Consider the following 21,097-nt stretch of genomic DNA (forward strand, 5'->3'; position numbering starts at 1 on the left):
AAACAGTTTGGGGTCAATTATTGACCAAAAAGCCTCCAGTTAAAACCAAAACCATTTGAATGCCCCCTTGTGGATGCTTGCTTCTCAGTGGAAGTAGGCTACAGGTAACTGACAAAATAAAGGAAACACGAGTAAATGAGGGGTACAAAGTACATTGAAAGCAGCTGCTTCCACACTGCTGTGGTTCCTGAGTTATTTAAGCAATTAACATTCCATCATGCTTAGGGTCATGTATGAAAATGCCCAGTTGCCCATTATTTTGGCTACCATGGCTAGAAGAGAGCTCAGTGACTTTGAAAGTGGGGTCTCAAAGGACCATTGGGGGTTTAAAGGGTGTGAATGTGTGTGTTTCTGTGTGTCAGTCACCAGATCTCAAGAGATTCTCGAGCAGTGCCTGAGACAACATTTTCCACCACCATAAAAAATAAATAAAATGTAATTCCTCATGGAAGAATGGTGTCGCATCCATCCAAAAGAGTTCCAGACACTTGTAGAATCTATGCCAAGGCGCATTGAAGCTGTTCTGGCGCGTGGTGGCCCAACGCCCTATAACGACACTTTATGTTGGTGTTTCCTTTATTTCACAGTATGCAATCTTTTCTTGTTGGCAGTCAATAAATGTTATCATCCTGATCCCCAGTTGGTTATTGGGCGACACAATTCATGAATTACATTTCCAAATTATTACTATAGACCAGGGGTCCACAAACTTTTTCACCTAGGCCCCATCATTGGGGAACATCTGTAATTTTTCAGGTTTAATAAAGCTTATATCCTCGAATTCCATAGGCCTACATTTAGCCATGGCATGGATTTTTTTCTTCATTTTTAAAGCTCATTCCCTGCAATTCTACACACTTTTCCATGGGTTGGAGAGAAGATTTTGCAGTTTTAAAGGTTATTTCTTGCAATTGTACACTTTTGCCATGTCTTATGTGTGTTCGGTGTGATATCTGAGTAACTCAAACATTACAACAAAATCAATGGGCTAAAACACCTATCTCAAAAACAGCTGACATAAGCCAGTTGATCTAGACATTTCTGAAAAGTTATAAATAGCTCTCTAAGGTCTGCAATGACTGACATGACAAGAGGAACTGATGATGCACTATCCAATTTAGAAATTGCACCTTGTGCATTGTACTATTACAACTGTCCAGAGTAAGTTGAAAGTCTGATTGAGTTCCTTAAATAAACTTAAAACGTGTATTATTTATTTTAACTCCGGGCCCCGTTCTGACCATGCCCCACAGTTTGGGAAACACTGCTACAGTATACACTGAGTATACAAAACATTAAGAACACCTTCTCTTTCCATGACAGACGGACCAGGTGAATCCAGATGAAAGCTATGATCCTTTATTGATGTCACTTGTTAAATCTACTTCATTCAGTGTAGATGAAGGGGAGGAGACAGGTTAAAGAAGGATTTTTAACCCTTGAGACAATTGAGACATGGATCGTGTATGTGTGCCATTCAGAGGCTGAATGGGCTAGACAAAATATTGAAGTGCCTTTGAACATGGTATGGTAGCAGTGGTGTAAAGTACTTAAGTAAAAATAGTTTAAAGTACTACTTAAGTAGTTTTTTGGGGTATCTGTACTTTATTCTACTATTTATATTTTGAGCTACTTTTACTTCACTACATTCCTAAACAAAATGATGTACTTTTTAGTCCTTACATTTTCTCTGACACCCAAAGTTACTTGTTACATTTTGAACGCTTAGCAGGACAGGAAAATGGTCCAATTCACAATCTTATCAAGAGAACATCCCTGGTCTTCCCTACTGCCTCTGATCTGGCGGACTCACTAAACACATGCTTAATTTGTAAATGATGTCTAAGTGTTGGAGCATGCCCCTGGCTATCCGTAAATGTAAAAAATAAAATAAAAAAATAAAATGGTTCTGTTTGGTTTGCTTAATATAAGGAATTTGAAATGATTCATACGTTTGATTCTTAAGTATATTTTATCAATTACATTTACTTTTGATATTAAAGTATATTGAAAACCAAATACTTTTAGACTTATACTCAAGAAAGATTTTACTGGGTGACTTTCACTTTTACTTTTGAGAATTTCAATAAGCATTTTTCTACGGCTGGCCATGCTTTCCACCTGGCTACCCCTACCCCGGTCAACAGCCCTGCACCCCCCCCACAGCAACTTGCCCAAGCCTCCCCCATTTGGGGCAGTAGGGTAGCCTAGTGGTTAGAGCGTTGGGCTAGTAACCCGAAAGGTTGCAAGTTCGAATCCCCGAGCTGACAAGGTACAAATCTGTTGTTCTGCCCCTGAACAAGGCAGTTAACCCACTGTTCCTAGGCTGAAAATAAGAATTTGTTATTAACTGACTTGCCTAGTTAAATAAAGGTAAATAAAATGTCTCTTTCACCCAAATCCAGATAGCTTATGTTCTGAAAGAGCTGCAAAATCTGGACCCTAACACCTGGCTACCCCTACCCCGGTCAACAACCCTGCACCCCCCACAGAAACTTGCCCAAACCTCCCCCATTTCTCATTCACCCGAATCCAGATAGCTGATGTTCTGAAAGAGTTGCAAAATCTGGACCTGTACAAATCAGCCGGGCTAGACAATCTGGACCCTCTCTAAAATTATCAGCCGAAATTGTTGCAACCCCTATTACTAGCCTGTTCAACCTCTCTTTCGTATCGTCTGAGATCCCCAAAGATTGGAAAGCTGCCGCGGTCATCCCCTTCTTCAAAGGGGGAGACACTCTACTGCTACAGACCTATATCTATCCTACCCTGCCTTTCTAAGGTCTTCGAAAGCCAAGTTAACAGACTAGACCATTTCAAATCCCAACGTACCTTCTCCGCTAATCAATCTGGTTTCTGAGCTGATCATGGGTGCACCTCAGCCACGCTCAAGGTCCTAAACGATATCATAACCGCCATCGATAATAGACAATACTGTGCAGCTGTATTCATCGACCTGGCCAAGGCTTTCGACTCTGTCAATCATCACATTCTTATCGGCAGACTCAACAGCCTTGGTTTCTCAAATGACTGCCTCGCCTGGTTCACCAACTACTTCTCAGACAGAGTTCAGTGTGTCAAACAGGAGGGCCTGTTGTTCGGAACTCTGGCAGTCTCTATGGGGGTGCCACAGGGTTCAATTCTCGGGCCGACTCTTTTCTCTGTATACATCAATGATGTTGCTCTTGCTGCTGGTGATTCTCTGATCAACCTCTACGCAGACGACACCATTTTTTATACTTCTGGCCCTTCTTTGGACACTGTGTTAACTAACCTCCAGACGAGCTTCAATGCCATACAACTCTCCTTCCGTGGCCTCCAACTGCTCTTAAATGCAAGTAAAACTAAATGCATGCTCTTCAACCGATCGCTGCCCACACCTGCCCGCCCGTCCAGCATCACTACTCTGGACGGTTCTGACTTAGAATATGTGGACAACTACAAATACCTAGGTGTCTAAGACTGTAAACTCTCCTTACAGACTCACATTTTAGCATCTCCAATCCAAAATTAAATCTAGAATTGGCTTCCTATTTCGCAACAAAGCATCCTTCACTCATGCTGCTAAACATACCCTCGTAAAACTGACTATCCTACCGATCCTTGACTTCGGCGATGTCATTTACAAAATAGCCTCCAACACTACTCAGCAAATTGGATGCAGTCTATCACAGTGCCATCTGCTTTGTCAGCAAAGCCCCACCACTGCGACCTGTATGCTCTAGTTGGCTGGCCCTCGCTTTATATTGGTCGCCAAACCCACTGGCTCCAGGTCATCTATAAGTCTTTGCTAGGTAAAGTTCTGCCATATCTCAGCTCAATGATCACCATAGCAGCACCCATCCGTAGCACGTGCTCCAGCAGGTATATCTCACTGGTCACCCCCGAAGCCAATTCCTCCTTTGGCCGCCTTTCCTTCCAGTTCTCTGCTGCCAATGTCTGGAACGAACTGCAAAAATCACTGAAGCTGGAGACTCATATCTCCCTCACTAACTTTAAGCACCAGCTGTAAAAGCAGCTCACAGATCACTGCACCTGTACATAGCCCATCTGTAAATAGCCTATACAAGTACCTCATCCCCCATACTGTTATTTATTTTGCTCCTTAGCACCCCGGTATCTCTACTTGCAAACTCATCTTCTGCAGATCTATCACTCCAGTGTTTAATTGCTATATTGTGCTTATTTCACCACTATGGCCTATTTAATCCCTTACCTCCCTTATCCTACCTCATTTGCACACACTGTATATAGACTTTTTCTATTGTATTATTGACTGCATGTTTGTTTATTCCATGTGTAACTCTGTGTTGTTGTTTGTGTCGCACTGCTTTGCTTTATCTTGGCCAGGTCACAGTTGTAAATGAGAACTTGTTCACAACTAGCCTACCTGGTTAAATAAAGTGAAATAAAAAATAAAAAATAAAACTTGAGTAATTTTCTATTAAGGTATCTTTACTTTTACTGAAGTATAACAATTGTGTACTTTTCCCACCACTGTATGGTAGTAGGTGCCAGGCGCACCGGAACTGCAACTGAGTGTTTCACACTCAACCGTTTCCTGTGCGTATCAAGAATGGTCCACCACCCAAAGGACATCCAGCCAACTTGAGACAACTTTAGATAGCATTGGAGTCAACATGGGCCAGCATCACTGTGGAACGCTTTCGACACCTTGTAGAGTCCATGACCCAACAAATTGAGGCTGTTCTGAGAGCAAAAGGGGATGGGGGTGCAACTCAATATTAGGAAGGTGTTCCTAATGTTTGGTATACTAAGTGTAGACTGTAATGATTATGTATTAGGTAATGCTGGGAAGTGTGTGTGTGTGTGTGTGTGTGTGTGTGTGTGTGTGTGTGTGTGTGTGTGTGTGTGTGTGTGTGTGTGTGTGTGTGTGTGTGACATGACGGTTGCGCATTAGTGCCATACATGACGTTCCACTCCTGTTTAAAAATGTGGAATGTTGAATCAACATCTAAATGTAATCATATCATATCCAGAGAACACCCTTATACTTGTTTACAAACACAACTTGATACATATGAGTTGATGCAAGAAACAGTTATCACAAACAGCATCCTCAAGGGCCAGCTGACCTTTTACAGAGTTGGAAAAAGTAACACTGGTTATAGCCACGATACTGTCTCTGAATCTTGATCAAAGAAATTAATAACTTAGAGGAGAGATTGTCAGAAAGTGAGCTCTAGCTGGCCCATATAGGCTACGCATGAAAATGTCTGAAAGCAATTGGCTACACATGAACCCTAATAGTGTAGGTATCCAACTGATTTGTGCAGCAGTCCATTGGTTCAGTTTTTTTTGTATAGCCAATTTGCTTAAAACAAATCACAATTCCGAAAATCCCAATTAACTTACTATTTTAATGGACTGACGTTTTGAATGTGTTGTTGTAGAGTGTGAAAGAAAATGAGAGCCAACAGTAAGGATCTCTACACGTTTTAGGCACAAAATATTGACTTCTTTGTTTGGAGAAAAAGGTACACCGTTTTTTGTTGTTGTTGCGATTCTTCGTCTAAGCCAGGAACATGTGGAAGTCATCGTGCTGAGCGGCTGGAGAGATGTGTTTCTCTGCAAGGGAAGCGCTGCGGTGCGGGCGGGGCACCGCTGGAAGTGCCGCTGAGAGAGAAGCCAGGTCAGCCGGCCTGGTCGTCTGACCTGGCTCCGTATCGCTGAGTGCAGTGAGATATAAATTCATAATGACCCTTTATCCTGTGTGTCTGTTAGGAGAGCTTCATGTTCGGGGGTGAGGCAGGGAGTCACATATCACCTTCACAGAGTCCGTAAACAGAGGCAATGGTGTGCCAAATCTGCCAACAAAGCAACTATAATTTTGTTGTTTTTCTTTATAAGCTATTGCCCAAAAAATAAGAATGACTGGAAGTTATTCTATCTGAGAGTTAAATGAAGCAAATATGTGGTTGATAGAGAGAGAGGGAGAGAGAGAGATTTGAGTTGTGTAGTTCATGGTGTTGGAGCGCCCCCTATGCGCTATGGAGGCTTGGACGATCATGTTTCCAAGTTTCGGGTTTTGAAAAGTGCCGATGAGCTCTAGGCTACACTAATGTTAGACCAAGACTCTCCAAATACAACCTATTAGTATAGTATTGTTACTATGTAATTAGATGTGTATGACAATAACATTTATTTGACTTATTTTAAACATAGGCCATCTTAATAATTAATAAAATAACCCTGGTCACATTTGTACATTTGACAGTGTGTTCCTTTTGCGTCTTTGCGCAAACATCCTTAAATGTCGCTTGATAACTCAAATGTATATTGCGTGCTTTCCTTCTATAATAGTCTCTATACCGGATTCTTATTTCTCCCCCTTTCCTACATTACTACATAGCAGAGAAATCTGACTCCCGCTCCAGTCTCACTGAGAAAACAGCTAGGACTCTTATTTTGAAAGGAACCCCATGCTGGAGCGGAGTAGAGGGGGTCATTTCCTGAGAGTTATTTACTTTGAGCCAGATGATTAGTTTTTTTTGGGAAGGATGGACTGTAACGTTGAATCAATTACAGGTCGCTGTAGCTCAAGCGCATTTGTGAGCGCGGTCGTGGATGCAGACGGAGGGGTGCACATATGCTAGCTCTCAGAGTGAAGGATCGTGGCCATAGGATTACCACTACTACACACTTGAGGAGAGGAGCCTTCACTGAGAGGAGCCCTCACCGGAGTGATTTTATGCTCCTGATTTAATTCTACTGGGATTTATCATCGATACGCAAAAATCCAAGGGAATTTAAAAGGTTTGTATTTTAGACAAATTAGATCATCTTTTTCATTTTTGCAAACTTTAATTTTCTCAAGAATCCTATTAATTGAGATAATTTTTTTCTGAAAAAATTAAAAAGTTACTAAACCGGACCACTTTTAGGCTAGTTGAATATGTCCTTCTTTGTGAAAATTCACAAAATAGCCTAGCTTTTTATTATGGCACAACATTGTGAACAATTTTCTTGATAAGAAATTATTCATCAGACCGGATCCATCCATCACACTTTGGGGGCTTTCATTATCCTAATTTCGCTACGAGGAAACATTTCACAATTCGTGTTTAAACTTTGAAGATGCATTAGCTTGCAGGCTATGTGTTACTTCTGCATTGAACGGGATTCAGTTTACCATGCAACATATGGTCTCACCTCCGGAAGACGAGCGGAGAAATGTTGCAAACTCGAATGGATAAAAGCGCTCAATTTCGGCCTTACTCCTGGAGGTGTCACCTCGAGAACTGAGCCTCCATTGTGGGATAGCGCTGCCTGCCCTCTCATCTAATGGGAAACACATTGGAAAGTGGATTTCAAGTTGTTTTCGTTTCTGCGCTTGGAATGTGTGGAATTAAATGGAATAATGTGCATTGGGATTTGCTTGCTGAGATGGGAAGCAGGCTGTAGCCGATCGGATTTTAAGTTAGACACAAGAGTCATTTTGAGACCCACTACAAAAAAGTAGTGTAATGGGGACCCCATTCCTGGTTGGATGTAATTTCAGTACGCCAGACAACAAAATGCAAATAGCCTACACGCATATTGCCACCAAGAAAAGTATTCATAATTAGATTACAATTGAATGATGCACTGTATTTCTTAAGATTTAAATAATTGAGTTGAGCGCTGCACGAAAGTCAAATTTAGAACAGAGAGAACAGTCAAAGTTTTTCATCAGTGAAACTCACTGCCTTGCTTGCCTCAATGCCCCAACCACCCTTTTCATTTCGAAATGCTATCTTTATACATCTCTCTGCTATATTCCCATGGAAATCAATTCTGCACATGTGGGATTGCATTTAACAGTTTAAGTGTCTGTGGAGGACAGTGAGCTGAACATCCCTCCCTCAGCTGTTGCTCCAAAGTGTCAAGCCCAGAACGGCGCGTTTGGTAGGCTGCACATTTGTTGGGACTGTACTGTAGGCGGGGGTGAGGAAAATAGGGGAGAGGAGAACCAGCGGACAAGCGGCACATTTGCACAACAGGCTGGATAGGAAATGTCCTACACCAACGATGTGCGCAAAAGTGTCGAAGTATATTAGTCAGGATTCCCACGCTAATGTTTGTCTTACAGACTTCTCTTCAGAGGGGGCTCTTAATTATAGGCCATCTAACCCTGGGTTTGATTTGCCAATCATAATTAGCCAGTCCGGGATGAGACAGAGCGGATTCGCACAAACAACTCTCTTACAGTCAAAGTAGCAGCAAACTGTTATAAGACAAATGGTATTTTGATAATGGATAAAAAATAATGTAGACTATTTTAATCGCCCCAATGGGAGATTAGAACAATTAGTAGATCATTTTAAATAATTATCCTATAGTCACAAATTTGTTTAAAACAAAGAATAGATTAGAGTAAAACTGGTAGACTGCATTTATGTTTCCAATGTTTTCAGCGTTGAGCGTCCGCCTCTGCTTGGAGTTGCGTCTGTCTCTGATCATTTTCTGATGGAATTCAGGGTCCGAACATCACAAACAGACAGACAACACACAGACCAGGAAAATCTGTTGACCAGAACATGACCAAACGGCAAACTAGATTAAACCTAGATTAGTTATTTAACAGCCATAAAACGTATATTGGTCGAGTTGCTTGGTTTACAAGCCAACACTGAAAAAAAGAAAGGTTCTTAAATGGTTCTTCCTCAGCTCTTAAGGTTCCTTGGAAAACTCTTGCACGATAAATAACCTTTGACTTAAGTGTGGGGTTCATGACGTGGCATCTACAGTTCTTTGGAATTCTAAAATGTTATTTAAATATACTGAAGCCTGCAGATGTGTCCCTTTCATAGCACAGACAATTGGCCAGTGTTAACTAGTGTTGATTTGTCAGTGTAACATTCCTAGTGTTGATTCACGAGTTACATTAACACTGTAAAGGGTTAAATTAACATTCAGTGGCGTAAAAGAGTGTTGGTGTTGGTGTTAACAATACAGAGTTGAACCAAAACCACACGCATCATTATCATATTTCCCAGCATACTATATTGCAGGTTGATTTTTCAAATTGTTTGCTTCAATATCTATGTTTTTGCATGTACATTGATTGATTTATTAATCTTATTCTACTCAAATATGAATAACATACATTTTTCTAAACTATTCTAATCTGTTACTTGTATTTATTACGCCCATTACTGAAATGGTTGTTACAGTTTAGATGTAGTAGTCTCATAATGTCATGTCTAAGTCTGTCCAACCCTAGCAGTCATAAAAACAACAAAAAATATCACCATTCTGTGTGTATTCTAATAGGAATTGCACATCTCTTTGCAAAGCATCATGATGTAACATGCAGGCCTGATGCAGCCTCTAAACTAAGAGTTTTATGCTGCTGTGTTAGGGAAAAACTAGGCCCTTTAAAGAAGGCCTTATGAATATTAATTATCTTAACTATTACAATTTTAATGATAACATAGTTACTTAGGATTTTAATTAGTAAAAGCCACAGTCCTGAAAATGAATGAATGCAACAACCATGTCTCTGTCACCAGCAAACACATTCATGGGTGGTACTGGTAACTCTAAAATTCACTTGAAAGGCACCCTGGGAAATATGTAAATAAGGCTTAAACCCCGACAGGAATTCCAGTTCTGGAGAGCTGAAACATTTCTGGTTTTGGATTTTTCTATGTTTCTTCAGAGACCCAAAAATTGTTCCCCTATTGCATCGCTCTCAATAACCTTATTTAGTTCCCACTTGCATCTTTATTTTTAAGAGTGTATGGTGGTAATGTCTAGATTTTCAGTTGCAGTGAAGAAATCAAGCCTATTTGTAGACGCAAACAAATATAGGTCTATTTGAAAACGTTTGTAGTGCTTTCAATGTGTTGATTAAGGGTGCTAGATTAGGCAGGTAAATCAATCAAATGGAAAATAGAGAAGGCCAGATTTAAAACTTCAAAGCAATAAGAAGAGAATGAGCACACAATTTCTGTAGTTCTATATAGCCTAATGCACATCCAGCTCATGTTGCTGCTACCAATGTGCATTGTATGGAGAAGACAAATACAGTCTGCAAGGTTGTAGCCTACCTAGCCACAGAAATGTAATATTCCTCTAGATGACATGGAACAAAGGAACTTTCCTGCTGGAGAACGGATTTACAGCCAGAAGATGCCTGATGCAAGCAAAACGTGAACTATGTCGCCCCCTAGCGATTTCAGTGCCTGAATTTATTTTTAACCTTGGCCCGTATGCTATTCAACCATATCCAACGTTTTAATAAACATCTCCCAAGAACAAACCAGCGTAATCATTGACTCATTGTGCCCTTTACAAGACCTGGCATGCCACAGTTACAACTGGAATAAGGAGAAAGACAGTCAGTCTAAATGCTGTGCTGGAGCAATAAAAGTCCACCTATTGATTTTAATTGATCAGATTGCAATGTTTTCCAAAAAGACAGAGGTATCTTCTACCATGAGTCAATGTATTTTCTCTTCGCTCAGGCTGACAGTTTTGTTTTTGCAACATCTGGTGGAACCATGTTTGACCTGCCTGTGTTTCTACTCTTCTAGCTGAATTAACCATCCGTGACCATGGATGAAATGAAGACATGTCTCATCATTGGGGTGGTCTTGTTTGGGTTGTTATCAGGTAAGAAGCTAATTTAAATAAGTAAAAACCTTTCTATCACCTGGGGGTGTATTCATTAAAACATTTACTCCAAACGGAAAATGTTTTGCAACGAAAACTAGAGTTTATATTGGATAAATTCAGGTAGGTCCCTCCTCATTTTGTTTTCCGTTTGATCTGTTTGCTTCATTTTGGTTCTTAAACAGTAAATGGTTTCTGTTCCAAGATGTAATGAATACACCCCTGGGTGTGTTCATTCGTCAGATTCCGTTGCAAATCAAAACAACCTGCCTTTTAGTTTTAGTTTTATCACTGTTAAAAACCAGTATTGTTTTGTATTGATTACCATATGGACGTTCAGTGAACTGTTGCGCTTTCCTTTAGTTACCTGCGGACTGATGCCACCGACCATTGTATCAACTGAAGATGAGTTTGTTCTCGAGCCACTCTCCGTTTTCAACATCAGCTGCACTAGTAAAAGGACCGTTGCTTGGGTCGAGCCCTTACCCGTCAACACATTTGTTTTGCCTGGATATTACACGGCCACGCTCTTCATCTATAACGCTTCCGTGACACACACCGGATATTACACCTGCATATACCAAGACAAAGAGGGCGATGAAGAGTATGATGAAGACAATGAGGCAGTCATATACGTTTTTGTCCCAGGTAAATTTGGTGGAAATGGTTGTCATTTCCATGCACCATCACTTTATTCTATTCTATTCTACTTCCCATAGCTTGCAGTTTCTTTGACCGAATAACCTTGTTTTGCCTTGTGCAGATCCCAATGTTCCGTTCGTGCCTGAGGAGCCAGGTAGCATGGTAGTTCTAGTCTATCCTGGTGAAACCATCATCCCATGCAGGGTGTCAGACCCTCACTCCCCGGTGGTCCTGAAGAGTGCTCCCAGTGGAGTAGAGGTGGACGCTGCTTATGACAACAAGATCGGCTTCATTGGCAACCTGGACGCTGGACTCTACGTCTGTGAGACCACCGTGAACGGCGTGACAACGACCAGTGACATCTACACCGTGAAGGACAACAAACGTAAGTCCAGATGTGGATGATTTGGTTGCGCTGCTTAGTTTTCATATCACATTGGTTGTATGTACACATGGCTATAAGCCGCTTTGGATAAAAACATCTGCTAAATGGCATATATTTTATTATTTAAAATCTGTCTTTGTTTACCAAAGAGAGAGAAATAGAGGGAGAGAGAGAGAGAGCGAGAGAGAGCGAGAGACGTGGGGTGATCTGACTGCATTGAAGAAATGACATCATGTCATTAGTACCAGGGGAGATGACTTCACAGGGTTGTTGTCAGACAGACAGAGAGAGTGTGATGGCATCAGCCTGCAGTGAACTCTGAGAGGGGGATGACCTCATGGCTGTCAGGGGGAGCAGTTGACCATGCAGGGACCTGTAGATGACCATATTGTCCCCGTTGACCGTATTGTTCCTGTTGACCATATTGTTCCTCCCTCCTGTGGTGGTCTGTACAGTGATGGAGGACTTCCATGTGGAGGTGAAGGCCAGCGAGGAGGCAGTGAGACTGGGGGAACCCTTCAACATAACCTGTGTGGCACCTCCAGGACTGCCCTACCAGCAGCAGTGGCTTCACCCCAGGAAACAGGCAAGGACCTTATCCCTCTCTCCGTCTCACTCTTTCTCTCTGTCTGTCGGTGTTTGTCACTCCTCCCACACCCTCCCTCTTTCCTCTACTTCCTCTCCCGTGTTAGCCTCCTCTCTTACCTCCCTTTTAATAATATCTATATCTCCTTGTCGTCCGTTCTCCGTAGCCCACTTCTCTTCCCTCCTTAGTATGTCTCCTTCTGTCTCTCGATCCAGCTCTCCTTCTCTCTTTCCATCCCTTATCCCTCTTGGTGTCACTACGTCTGATTCATCTCCCCAGTCTTCTTGTAGTGATGAATGGCTTGGGCTCAGGCACAGTGTGGGTCCGCGTAACATAACTCTGAGGATGGATGGGCCTTAGTTGTTAAAGGTATGTGTCACTAAGTACAGCTGTATCTCAGCGCCGTGTCCATTACCAGGGCTGGAGCCAAATGGTGCATCATGGTACTATAACCCCAGCTCTCTCTCAGTCAGACAGAGGGAAGGAGTGAGACAGTTGTTTGTTAAAAAACAGGGCAAATGGGTAGACGGAAGAAGGAAGTTCAAAGGAGAGGGGAAACAGTGAATCACGTGACCTCTGTGACCTCTGGATGTGTAGAACAGATATGCGCCCCACCTCCTCGTAACCCCAGTGAACCTAGGATGTGTGTGGATGTGTTTGAGCATTGAGTGTGTGTTAGGTCAATGGCATGTTTATATGAGGTAATGAGAGTTTGTCCATTCGTGTGTATAGTCATGCGTCATTTAGTTCATTTAAGTTTGTGTGCCAGTGTATATGATAGTAGTATGGGTAGTGGATGGAGACTTTGTCTGAAGTGTCTATGTGGATTCAAATGTACGTGTGCACCACTCTCTTTGTGTGCACTGTTCGGTAATCCCTACATCGCATTGTGACAGAGCGTCTGTTTTAGTGGTGGGATTACTCTAAGCCCTTGTCCAGAGACAGTTGGGGTAACTAGAACTCAGGACTTCTGACTCCTGGCTTTAGTCTCAGTTGCAATTACAGGCTTTTAAAAGCCTTGGGTCCTGATTTATCTCCTGTGGACCAGCACGTGTTTTAACCATCAGCTCACAGACGGATAGAGAGACATGCTGCTCTGACATACAGAATTAAACACTAAACCTGTAAAAAGGCGGAGAAGAGTAGAGACAAGATATTTTATTTCCTAGAGATGGGGATAGACGGTGTGTGTGTGTTTGTGTGTGTGTGTGTTTGTGTCTACAGTGGTTTTAATCTCCTGTCCTCTTGTTCCTCTATCTAGGCTGTGGATGCAGTCCAGATGAAGCAGACTCTGCCTGATAGAGTGGTCTACACTCTCAGTATCCCAGCAGCCTCCTCTCAGGACAGTGGGGTGTATGAGTGCTCTATCACCAACAACTTCAATGGAGAGATCAGAGCCAACATGGTGGCTGTCACTGTCTTCGGTACGCTCGCTCATCCTTATGGCCAATCCAAAATTCTTATTGGAAAAATATGAGTGATGTTTATCACCAGTCAAACCATGCATTGTAGACATTTTGTCTTAAGACATTGCCTATCCTTCAAAAACATTTATATTTATTACCAATACCACTTAGTTGTAGATGTATTAAACAGAAACGACTTGGGATTTTTTAAGATGTATTTGAATCCAGCTGCTACTTGGTTGGACTCTTTGAAAGTAGTCTCATTGATTTCACATTAATGCGTAGAGTTAATTCATCCTGCCTGTCAGTGTCAGTATGAGGCGCTAGAGGGAAGGGGTTCTGCAGTCTCCCTACAGTAGAGTCGAGGCACACCTCTGCTTTCATCATCAGCCCCGATGCTTTATGGGATGGCTTCAACAGATGTGTGCCAGACTTTCATTTCTCTTTTTCGGTTTCTCTTGTCCTTCCTTCGGGGTGTCCCCCCTCTATTCCTCTCTTTTTCTTCTACTTCCTCTCTTTTGCACCCCTCTCTGTAGAGGAGAACTCCTTTGTGATGTTGGACCACAGTGGGATCGGAGCGGTGGAGTTTGTCAGTATGATGGAGGAGACAGAGTTCACCATCAGTATTGAAGCCTTCCCTGCTCCTAAAGTCACCTGGCTGAAAGACGGTATCACCATCACTGAGAACAGCTACTTCCTCACCAAGACCAGACGTCTGGTGGGCAACCAGTAAGATCATAACATTTGTATATAGCAACGCCGGTGTTTGTGTGTCTGTGTGTCTATGGAGCTCTGTGTGGTGTGTGCTGCACTGAGCTATGTGGTTCTCTGCCCATCTCTCAGCTATCAGAGCACTCTGACTCTTCGGCAGTCACTAGAGAAGGACAGTGGGAATTACACCATCATAGTCCTCAGCAGCGCTCACACTGCCCAGTTCTCCTTCACCCTCAAAGTGAAAGGTGAGAACAACCTCAAGCCAAGTGAAAATGCACTTCTACATGTGTGTGAACATGCATTTATGTTTCTATGTTTTCAAATGTGTTAGCAACGGAATGCGTCAGTGTGTGTGTATTATCTCAGTATCGTCCTATATCTGACAATATGTCTGCCTATGTGTGTGTGTCTTCCAGAATCAGGGCCAGTACTGTTCCAGCCAGCCTCAGCGCCAGTGCTGTTCCCCCAGAGAGAGGAGTGGATTGTTCCCCTCCACACCCCCTTCACCCTGACCTGCAGAGGCGAGGCAGAGCTGGCCTGGGACACGCCCGTGTACCTATCAGAGCAGACCGAGGAGGACAACAGCGGCCTGTTCATCACCACGGTTACCGTAGAGAACGCGACAGCAGGGCACACTGGCTTCTACATCTGCTTCTACAAAGGAGGGAACTCCACTGAGGAGGGAGAGGACAGCAGCATCTACATATATGTGCCAGGTATAGGGAAGACAGCACTGTGGTGCTGGAGTTCAATCTGTGCTAGCAATTAGAATTATAGGAAACTTACCATGCCCTCTTCTCACTTCCTCAGATCCAGAGGTGCCCTTCGTACCCTCGCTGGTGCCCTATGGCAACCACGTCCTGAATGGTCACGATGAGATGGAGATCCAGTGCCGCGTGTCGGACCCCGGTGCCAATGTGACCCTGGTCAACGCTGATACCCAGCAGGCCGTGCCCATGGCGGTCTACGACAGCAAGAGGGGTGCCGTGGGCTTCTTCAGCGCAGGAACCTACGTCTGTAAGGCCCTCGTCAACGGAGAGGAGCACCTCAGTGAGGAGTACATTGTCCACGGCTGGGCAGGGGGGTCGGAGCTGCATGTGGAGCTGAAGGCCCAGAAGACAGCCCTCTTGGTGGGAGACACCATCACTGTCATTTGTGTGGCCCGGGGGTCTGAGATACTGGAAGACCACTGGAAGTACCCTGGAAAACTGGTAAACAAAAGCACATACATAATTATTTTTCTCTTATTGGAGAGGAAATTCATTGACTCATTTTAAAATGCATTTATTTGTTTGATTATAAATGGGTCTAACTTTTGTGTGTCTGTGTGTGTGTCAGGCGGCCCGGGGCTTGAAGTCGGTGCGTGAGAATAAGAGGGACCAGGAGATCCAGTACACATTGACTGTCCCCCAGGCCTCAGCCAAAGACAGCGGCATCTATGTCTGCTCCATCACTGACATCATCAGCAACGAGAACCAGACCAAGAAGCTGGCCATCACTGTCTATGGTACGTTTGTGTCACTGTTTATTTACCTAATATCAAGGCAGTAATCTTGGTTCATCATCTTGCTATAACTGGTAGATTGCTCTAACTACCTGTAACCTTTACATAATGTATTAATGGTTCTATCTCCATTTTCTGTCCCGATAGAAAGGCCATTCGTGTCGCTGCGCCCGGCGTTCAGTTCACAGGAGTCAGCAGATTTGGATGAGGTCAGACAGTTCCAGGCTGACATTGACTCCTTTCCCAGCGCTCAGGTCACATGGCTCAAAGATGGCCTCCCTCTCAACGACGTGGCAGCTGAGATAACCACCAGCCTCCGGCAGGTCAGCGAGACCAGGTGAGAAAGACTTCCTCTGACACCACTCAACAACACCTAAATACTCGCACACTACACTCATTGGCTAATAACATGTCCAGGTCAGCAAGATCAGGGGAGACTTCCTCTGATTTTATTCAACACTGACTGAAGAGATAGGATATACCACCATCCTGAACACAACACTCTGTGGCCAATGACAGGTTCCCAGTTCACCTAGGATGATCAGATGGCTATTATTAAGGTCTGGTGTTGTTGTGCGATGTTAGTGGAACTAGTCTCTTGTGACAGACTTAACAGCGTGTTCATGAGATTTGGTTCTGGTTGCCATGATTAGAGTGTAATCATACATGTTGTTTGGACTCTGTAGGTACCAGAGTGTTCTGACCCTGATTCGGGCCAAAGAGGAGGACAGTGGGAACTACACCATCAGAGTGCAGAACGGGAACCAGACCCACAGCCACAACTTCAGCCTGCAGGTCAAAGGTGAAGCAGAGGAATGCTCCAATCACTTCATTTGGATTTACCTTTATTTTCCTGACTAACAGGGCTCCCATACTCCCTGACACTCTTTCTTTTACCCACCTCTCTCTCTCGCTCCCCCTATCTGTGTCTCTATTGTGGTCTGACCCCCTGTTCCCTCTGTCTGTGTCCAGTGCCTGCAGTCATTGTGGACCTGAAGGACCTCCACCATGGCTCAGCCACAGGCCAGTCTGTAGTGTGTATCGCTGGAGGCATGCCCACTCCTGAAGTGGAGTGGTTCATCTGCAAGAACATAAAACAGTAAGGATAACCTCTCACAACCCCACGTTCTTCCTCTTCATCTCTCCGTTCTCTCACTTTCACTCCAACAATAGCCAGTTTTCTTCCTTAAAATTAAAATACACCTACTGTACATTGTTCACCTCTACCTGGCCACTTCATATGCTACTATGCCCAATGTGATAATGTCATGCTATCAGGTCTCGTGTCTTTACTCTTCCTTCCTCCCCTGTCCAGCTGTGCCAACGACTCGTCTCAGTGGGTGCCCCTGCCTACCAACAACACAGAGATCACTGTGGAAGCGCACATGGACCAGGACAAACAGCTGGAGAGTCGAGTGATCTTTGGGCATCTGGAGAACACCTTGGCCGTTCGCTGCCTGGCCAGGAACGAGATGGCCGTTGTCAGCAGGGAGGTGAAGCTGGTGTCACAAGGTGAGACATACACTCACAAAGTCACACTTACACACCTCCTCTCTCAGTTACAGGGCCTATAGAAAGTCTACACATCATTCACTTTTTAAAACATTGTTGTGCGTTACAAACTGGGATTGAAATGGATTTCATTGTAAAAAAAWATATATATGTTATCTACACAAAATACTCCATAATGTCAAAATGAAAAGAAAATTCTACACATTCTTACAAATGAATAAAAATCAAACAACTAAATAGTTGTTGCTTAAGTAGTCATCACCCCCTTTGTTTAGGCAAGCCTAAATTAGTTCAGAAGTAAAATCTGGCATGACAAATCACATAATAAGTTATATGGACTCACCCTGTGTGAAATAATAGGGGTTGACTTGATTTTGTAATGACTACACCGTCCTCTGTCTCCCATACATATAACACCTGTAAGGTCCCTCAGTCAAGTATTTGAATTTCAAGCACAGATTCAACTATAAAGACCAGGGAGATTTTCGAAAGTCTCATAAAGAAGGACAGTGATCGGTAGATGGGTAAAAATAACACATCAGACATTGAATATATCTTTAAGCATGGTCTGGTTAATAATTCTGTTGTGGATGATGTATTAAACCACCAGACACATCAAAGATGCAGTCGTCCTTCTGAACTGAGCTGCAGGACAGGAAGAAAACTGTTTAGGGATTTCACCATGAGGACATTGGTAATTTTAAAACAGCTACAGATTTCAATGGCTGTAATGGATGGAGGATGGATCAACAACATTGTGGTGACAATAATGACCTAAATGACAGTGAAAAGAAGAATACAAATATACAGAATAAAAAGATTCCAAAACATGCATATGTATGCAACAGGGAACTGAAGTAATACTGCAAAAAAACACTGCAAAGAAATACACTTTTTGGCCTAAATGCAAAGCTTTATGTTTGGGGCAAATCCAACACAACACATCACATACATGGGTATGCTTGACATCGGCAAAGACTGGGGAGTTTTCAGGATAAAAAGAGACCGGATGGAGCTAAGCACAGGTGAAATCCTAGAGGAAACCTGGTTCAGTCTGCTTTCCACCAGACACAGAGAGGAATTCACTTTTCAGCAGAACAATAACCTACAACACAAAGCCAAATCTACACTGGAGTTGCTTACCAAGAAGACAGTGAACCTTCCTGAGTGGCCAAGTTACCAGTTTTGACTTAAATCTGCTTGAAAATCTATGGCAAGACTTGAAAATTGCTGTCTAGTCATGATCCCCAACACCTTGACAGAGCTTGAAGAATTTTGAAAAGAATAATGGACAATCCAGGTGTGCAAAGCGCTCATGAGACTTACCCAAGAAGACTCACAGCTGTAATCGCTGCCAAAGGTGTTTCTAACATGTATTTACTCAGGGGGGTGAATACTTATATAATCAAGGTATATTATTGTTTTATGTTTCATTCATCTTTAAAAAATGTTAGACTTTTTTTCCAATTTGACATTACAGAGTATTTTCTGTAGATCGTTGACAAAAAATGACAATTAAATCCATTTTAATCCCGCTTTGTAACATAATAAAATGTGGAGAAATTCAAGGAGGTGTAGACTTTCTATAGGCTCTGTACAACACATGGTTGGTATAGTGTGGTGACTAGATTCACAGTATCTTAGTTTGCCTGCTACCGTATATTTTCTTCCTGCTGTAGTCTCCTCTTTTAATAGCTAGGTTCTTCCTGTAGTTGCGCCCCTTTGTGACACTTGATGTGTGATAGGCATTGAAGAGACTGGGCTGGGCTGTCAGTGTTGAGGTAGCTGTCTGGTAAATTGTCTGTGGTAGGGCAGTTGATCACAGACTTTCATTGTGTAGATGTGTGTTAGCCTGGGATACTGGGTTCTTTATATTTTACCTCATGTTGGGTTCTTCAAATAATTCATCAAACTAACATTCCCAAATTGACTTACATTGACTTATCCATGTTGTTTTCTCTCTGTGGCATTCTCCATGTTGTGATTCCATCTCATGTGTGTGTGGTGGTTCTCCTCCTGAACAGGCCCCCACTCTGAGCTGCCTGTAACTGCTGCTGTTTTGGTGCTGCTGGTCATTGTCATCATCTCACTCATTGTCCTGGTCATTATCTGGAAACAGGTACAACAGATCACCACTGCCCCTCACACACGCACAAACTCGCTCACTCACTCACCGACTCATTCTCTCATTGACTCATTAAATCACTCACCTACACTTTGTCTTAGAGCAGTGTTTCCCAACTCTGCTCCTCCAGTACCCCCAACAGTACACATTTTAATTGTAGCCCCGGACAAGCACACCTGATTCAACTTGTCAACTAATCATCAAGCCCTCGATGAGTTCAGTCAGGTATGTTTGCCCTGGGATACAACCAAAATGTGTACTGTTGGGGGACTAGTGGACCGGAGTTTGGAAACGCTGCTCTAGAGCCTATGTATGGATCTGTTTATCTATGTCCTCTATCTTACAGAAGCCTCGCTATGAGATCCGTTGGAGGGTGATAGAGTCAGTGAGCCCTGATGGCCATGAGTACATCTACGTTGACCCCATGCAACTGCCCTATGACTCCAGATGGGAGTTTTCTCACGATGGGCTCGTACTGGGTGAGAGCCGACTGTACTGTTTCCTTTGTCTGTGGTCTTACTGTGGTCATGTTCTGGTCAGAGTGTCACATCATCATGGTTGGGTGGTCGTGTTCTAGTCAGGCTTTGGTCTGGATGTCTCCCTCTGGTCTTTGAAGTGAGGATGTGATAAGGCCATCTGGCCTGGCAGAAAGGGGAGGTTGGGGCGTGCTGCCTGGGTTTGGGTTGTGACTCACTGACCAAAGGGAATCTCACTCACTGCGGAAGTCACAGATGAGAGGGCAGAGGCAGACGTGTGTGTCAAGTAACATTTTATTTTTCACATGCTTCGTAAACAACAGATGTAGACTAACAGTGAAATGCTTACTTATGGGTCCTTTTCCAACAATACAGAGTAAAAAATATAAAATATAAATAGTGACGCAAGGAATAAATACACAGTGAATAACAATAACAAGTAAACATGGCTATATACAGGGAGTACCAGTACTGAGATAATGTGCAGGGTTACGAGGCTATTGAGGTAACTGTGTACTGTAGATATAGATAGGAGTAAGGTGATTAGGCAACAGGATAGATAGACAGTAGCAGCAGAGTATGTGGTGAGTGTGAAAGTGTGTGTGTGTGGCGCCAGTATGCATGTGTGCGCATGTTATGCGTCTGTGTGCGCATGTTATGCGTCTGTGTGGGCATATGTACTGTGTGTAGGTATCTGTGTGTTGGAGTGTGAGTGTGTGGGTAGAGTCCAGTGTGTGTGTATAGAGTCAGTGCTTGAGAGTGTGTGTGTGTGTTTGCCTGTCTGTCTATGTTTGTTTATTTGTTTACCCTCCATGTTAACTGATCGTGTGCCATGTCTGGTGTCTCTGCAGGTCGTGTCCTGGGCTCTGGGGCGTTTGGGAAGGTGGTGGAGGGAACTGCATATGGACTCAGCCGCTCCCAGCCTGTCATGAAGGTGGCTGTGAAGATGCTGAAACGTGAGTTGACCACAGACATCTATAGTTGACCACATACAGCTATAGTTGACCACAGACAGCTATAAAGTTGACCACAGACAGCTATAGTTGACCACAGACAGCTATAGTTGACCACAGACAGCTATAGTTGACCACAGACATCTATAGAGTTGACCATAGACAGCTATACAG

General features: G+C 43.2%; 1 protein-coding gene across 1 annotated transcript in view; it reads left to right on the forward strand.

Moving 5' to 3' along the window:
- The first annotated feature begins 6,499 nt into the window (after positions 1-6,499).
- The window catches only part of pdgfra (platelet-derived growth factor receptor, alpha polypeptide), a 30,945-nt gene continuing 16,347 nt past the window's right edge, over positions 6,500-21,097 (forward strand). The window contains exons 1-15 of the mRNA XM_070446191.1: positions 6,500-6,777; positions 10,542-10,620; positions 10,984-11,268; positions 11,384-11,647; positions 12,103-12,233; positions 13,495-13,657; positions 14,176-14,368; positions 14,483-14,598; positions 14,770-15,069; positions 15,164-15,564; positions 15,692-15,860; positions 16,005-16,194; positions 16,544-16,659; positions 16,830-16,956; positions 17,173-17,369. Of these exons, the coding sequence (XP_070302292.1) occupies positions 10,563-10,620; positions 10,984-11,268; positions 11,384-11,647; positions 12,103-12,233; positions 13,495-13,657; positions 14,176-14,368; positions 14,483-14,598; positions 14,770-15,069; positions 15,164-15,564; positions 15,692-15,860; positions 16,005-16,194; positions 16,544-16,659; positions 16,830-16,956; positions 17,173-17,369 (2,710 nt within the window). The 5' untranslated portion in view covers positions 6,500-6,777; positions 10,542-10,562. The remainder of the gene's footprint in view (positions 6,778-10,541; positions 10,621-10,983; positions 11,269-11,383; positions 11,648-12,102; positions 12,234-13,494; positions 13,658-14,175; positions 14,369-14,482; positions 14,599-14,769; positions 15,070-15,163; positions 15,565-15,691; positions 15,861-16,004; positions 16,195-16,543; positions 16,660-16,829; positions 16,957-17,172; positions 17,370-21,097) is intronic.

This window comes from Salvelinus sp. IW2-2015, linkage group LG13 (assembly GCF_002910315.2).
Source record: "Salvelinus sp. IW2-2015 linkage group LG13, ASM291031v2, whole genome shotgun sequence".
Taxonomy (NCBI): Eukaryota; Metazoa; Chordata; class Actinopteri; order Salmoniformes; family Salmonidae; genus Salvelinus; species Salvelinus sp. IW2-2015.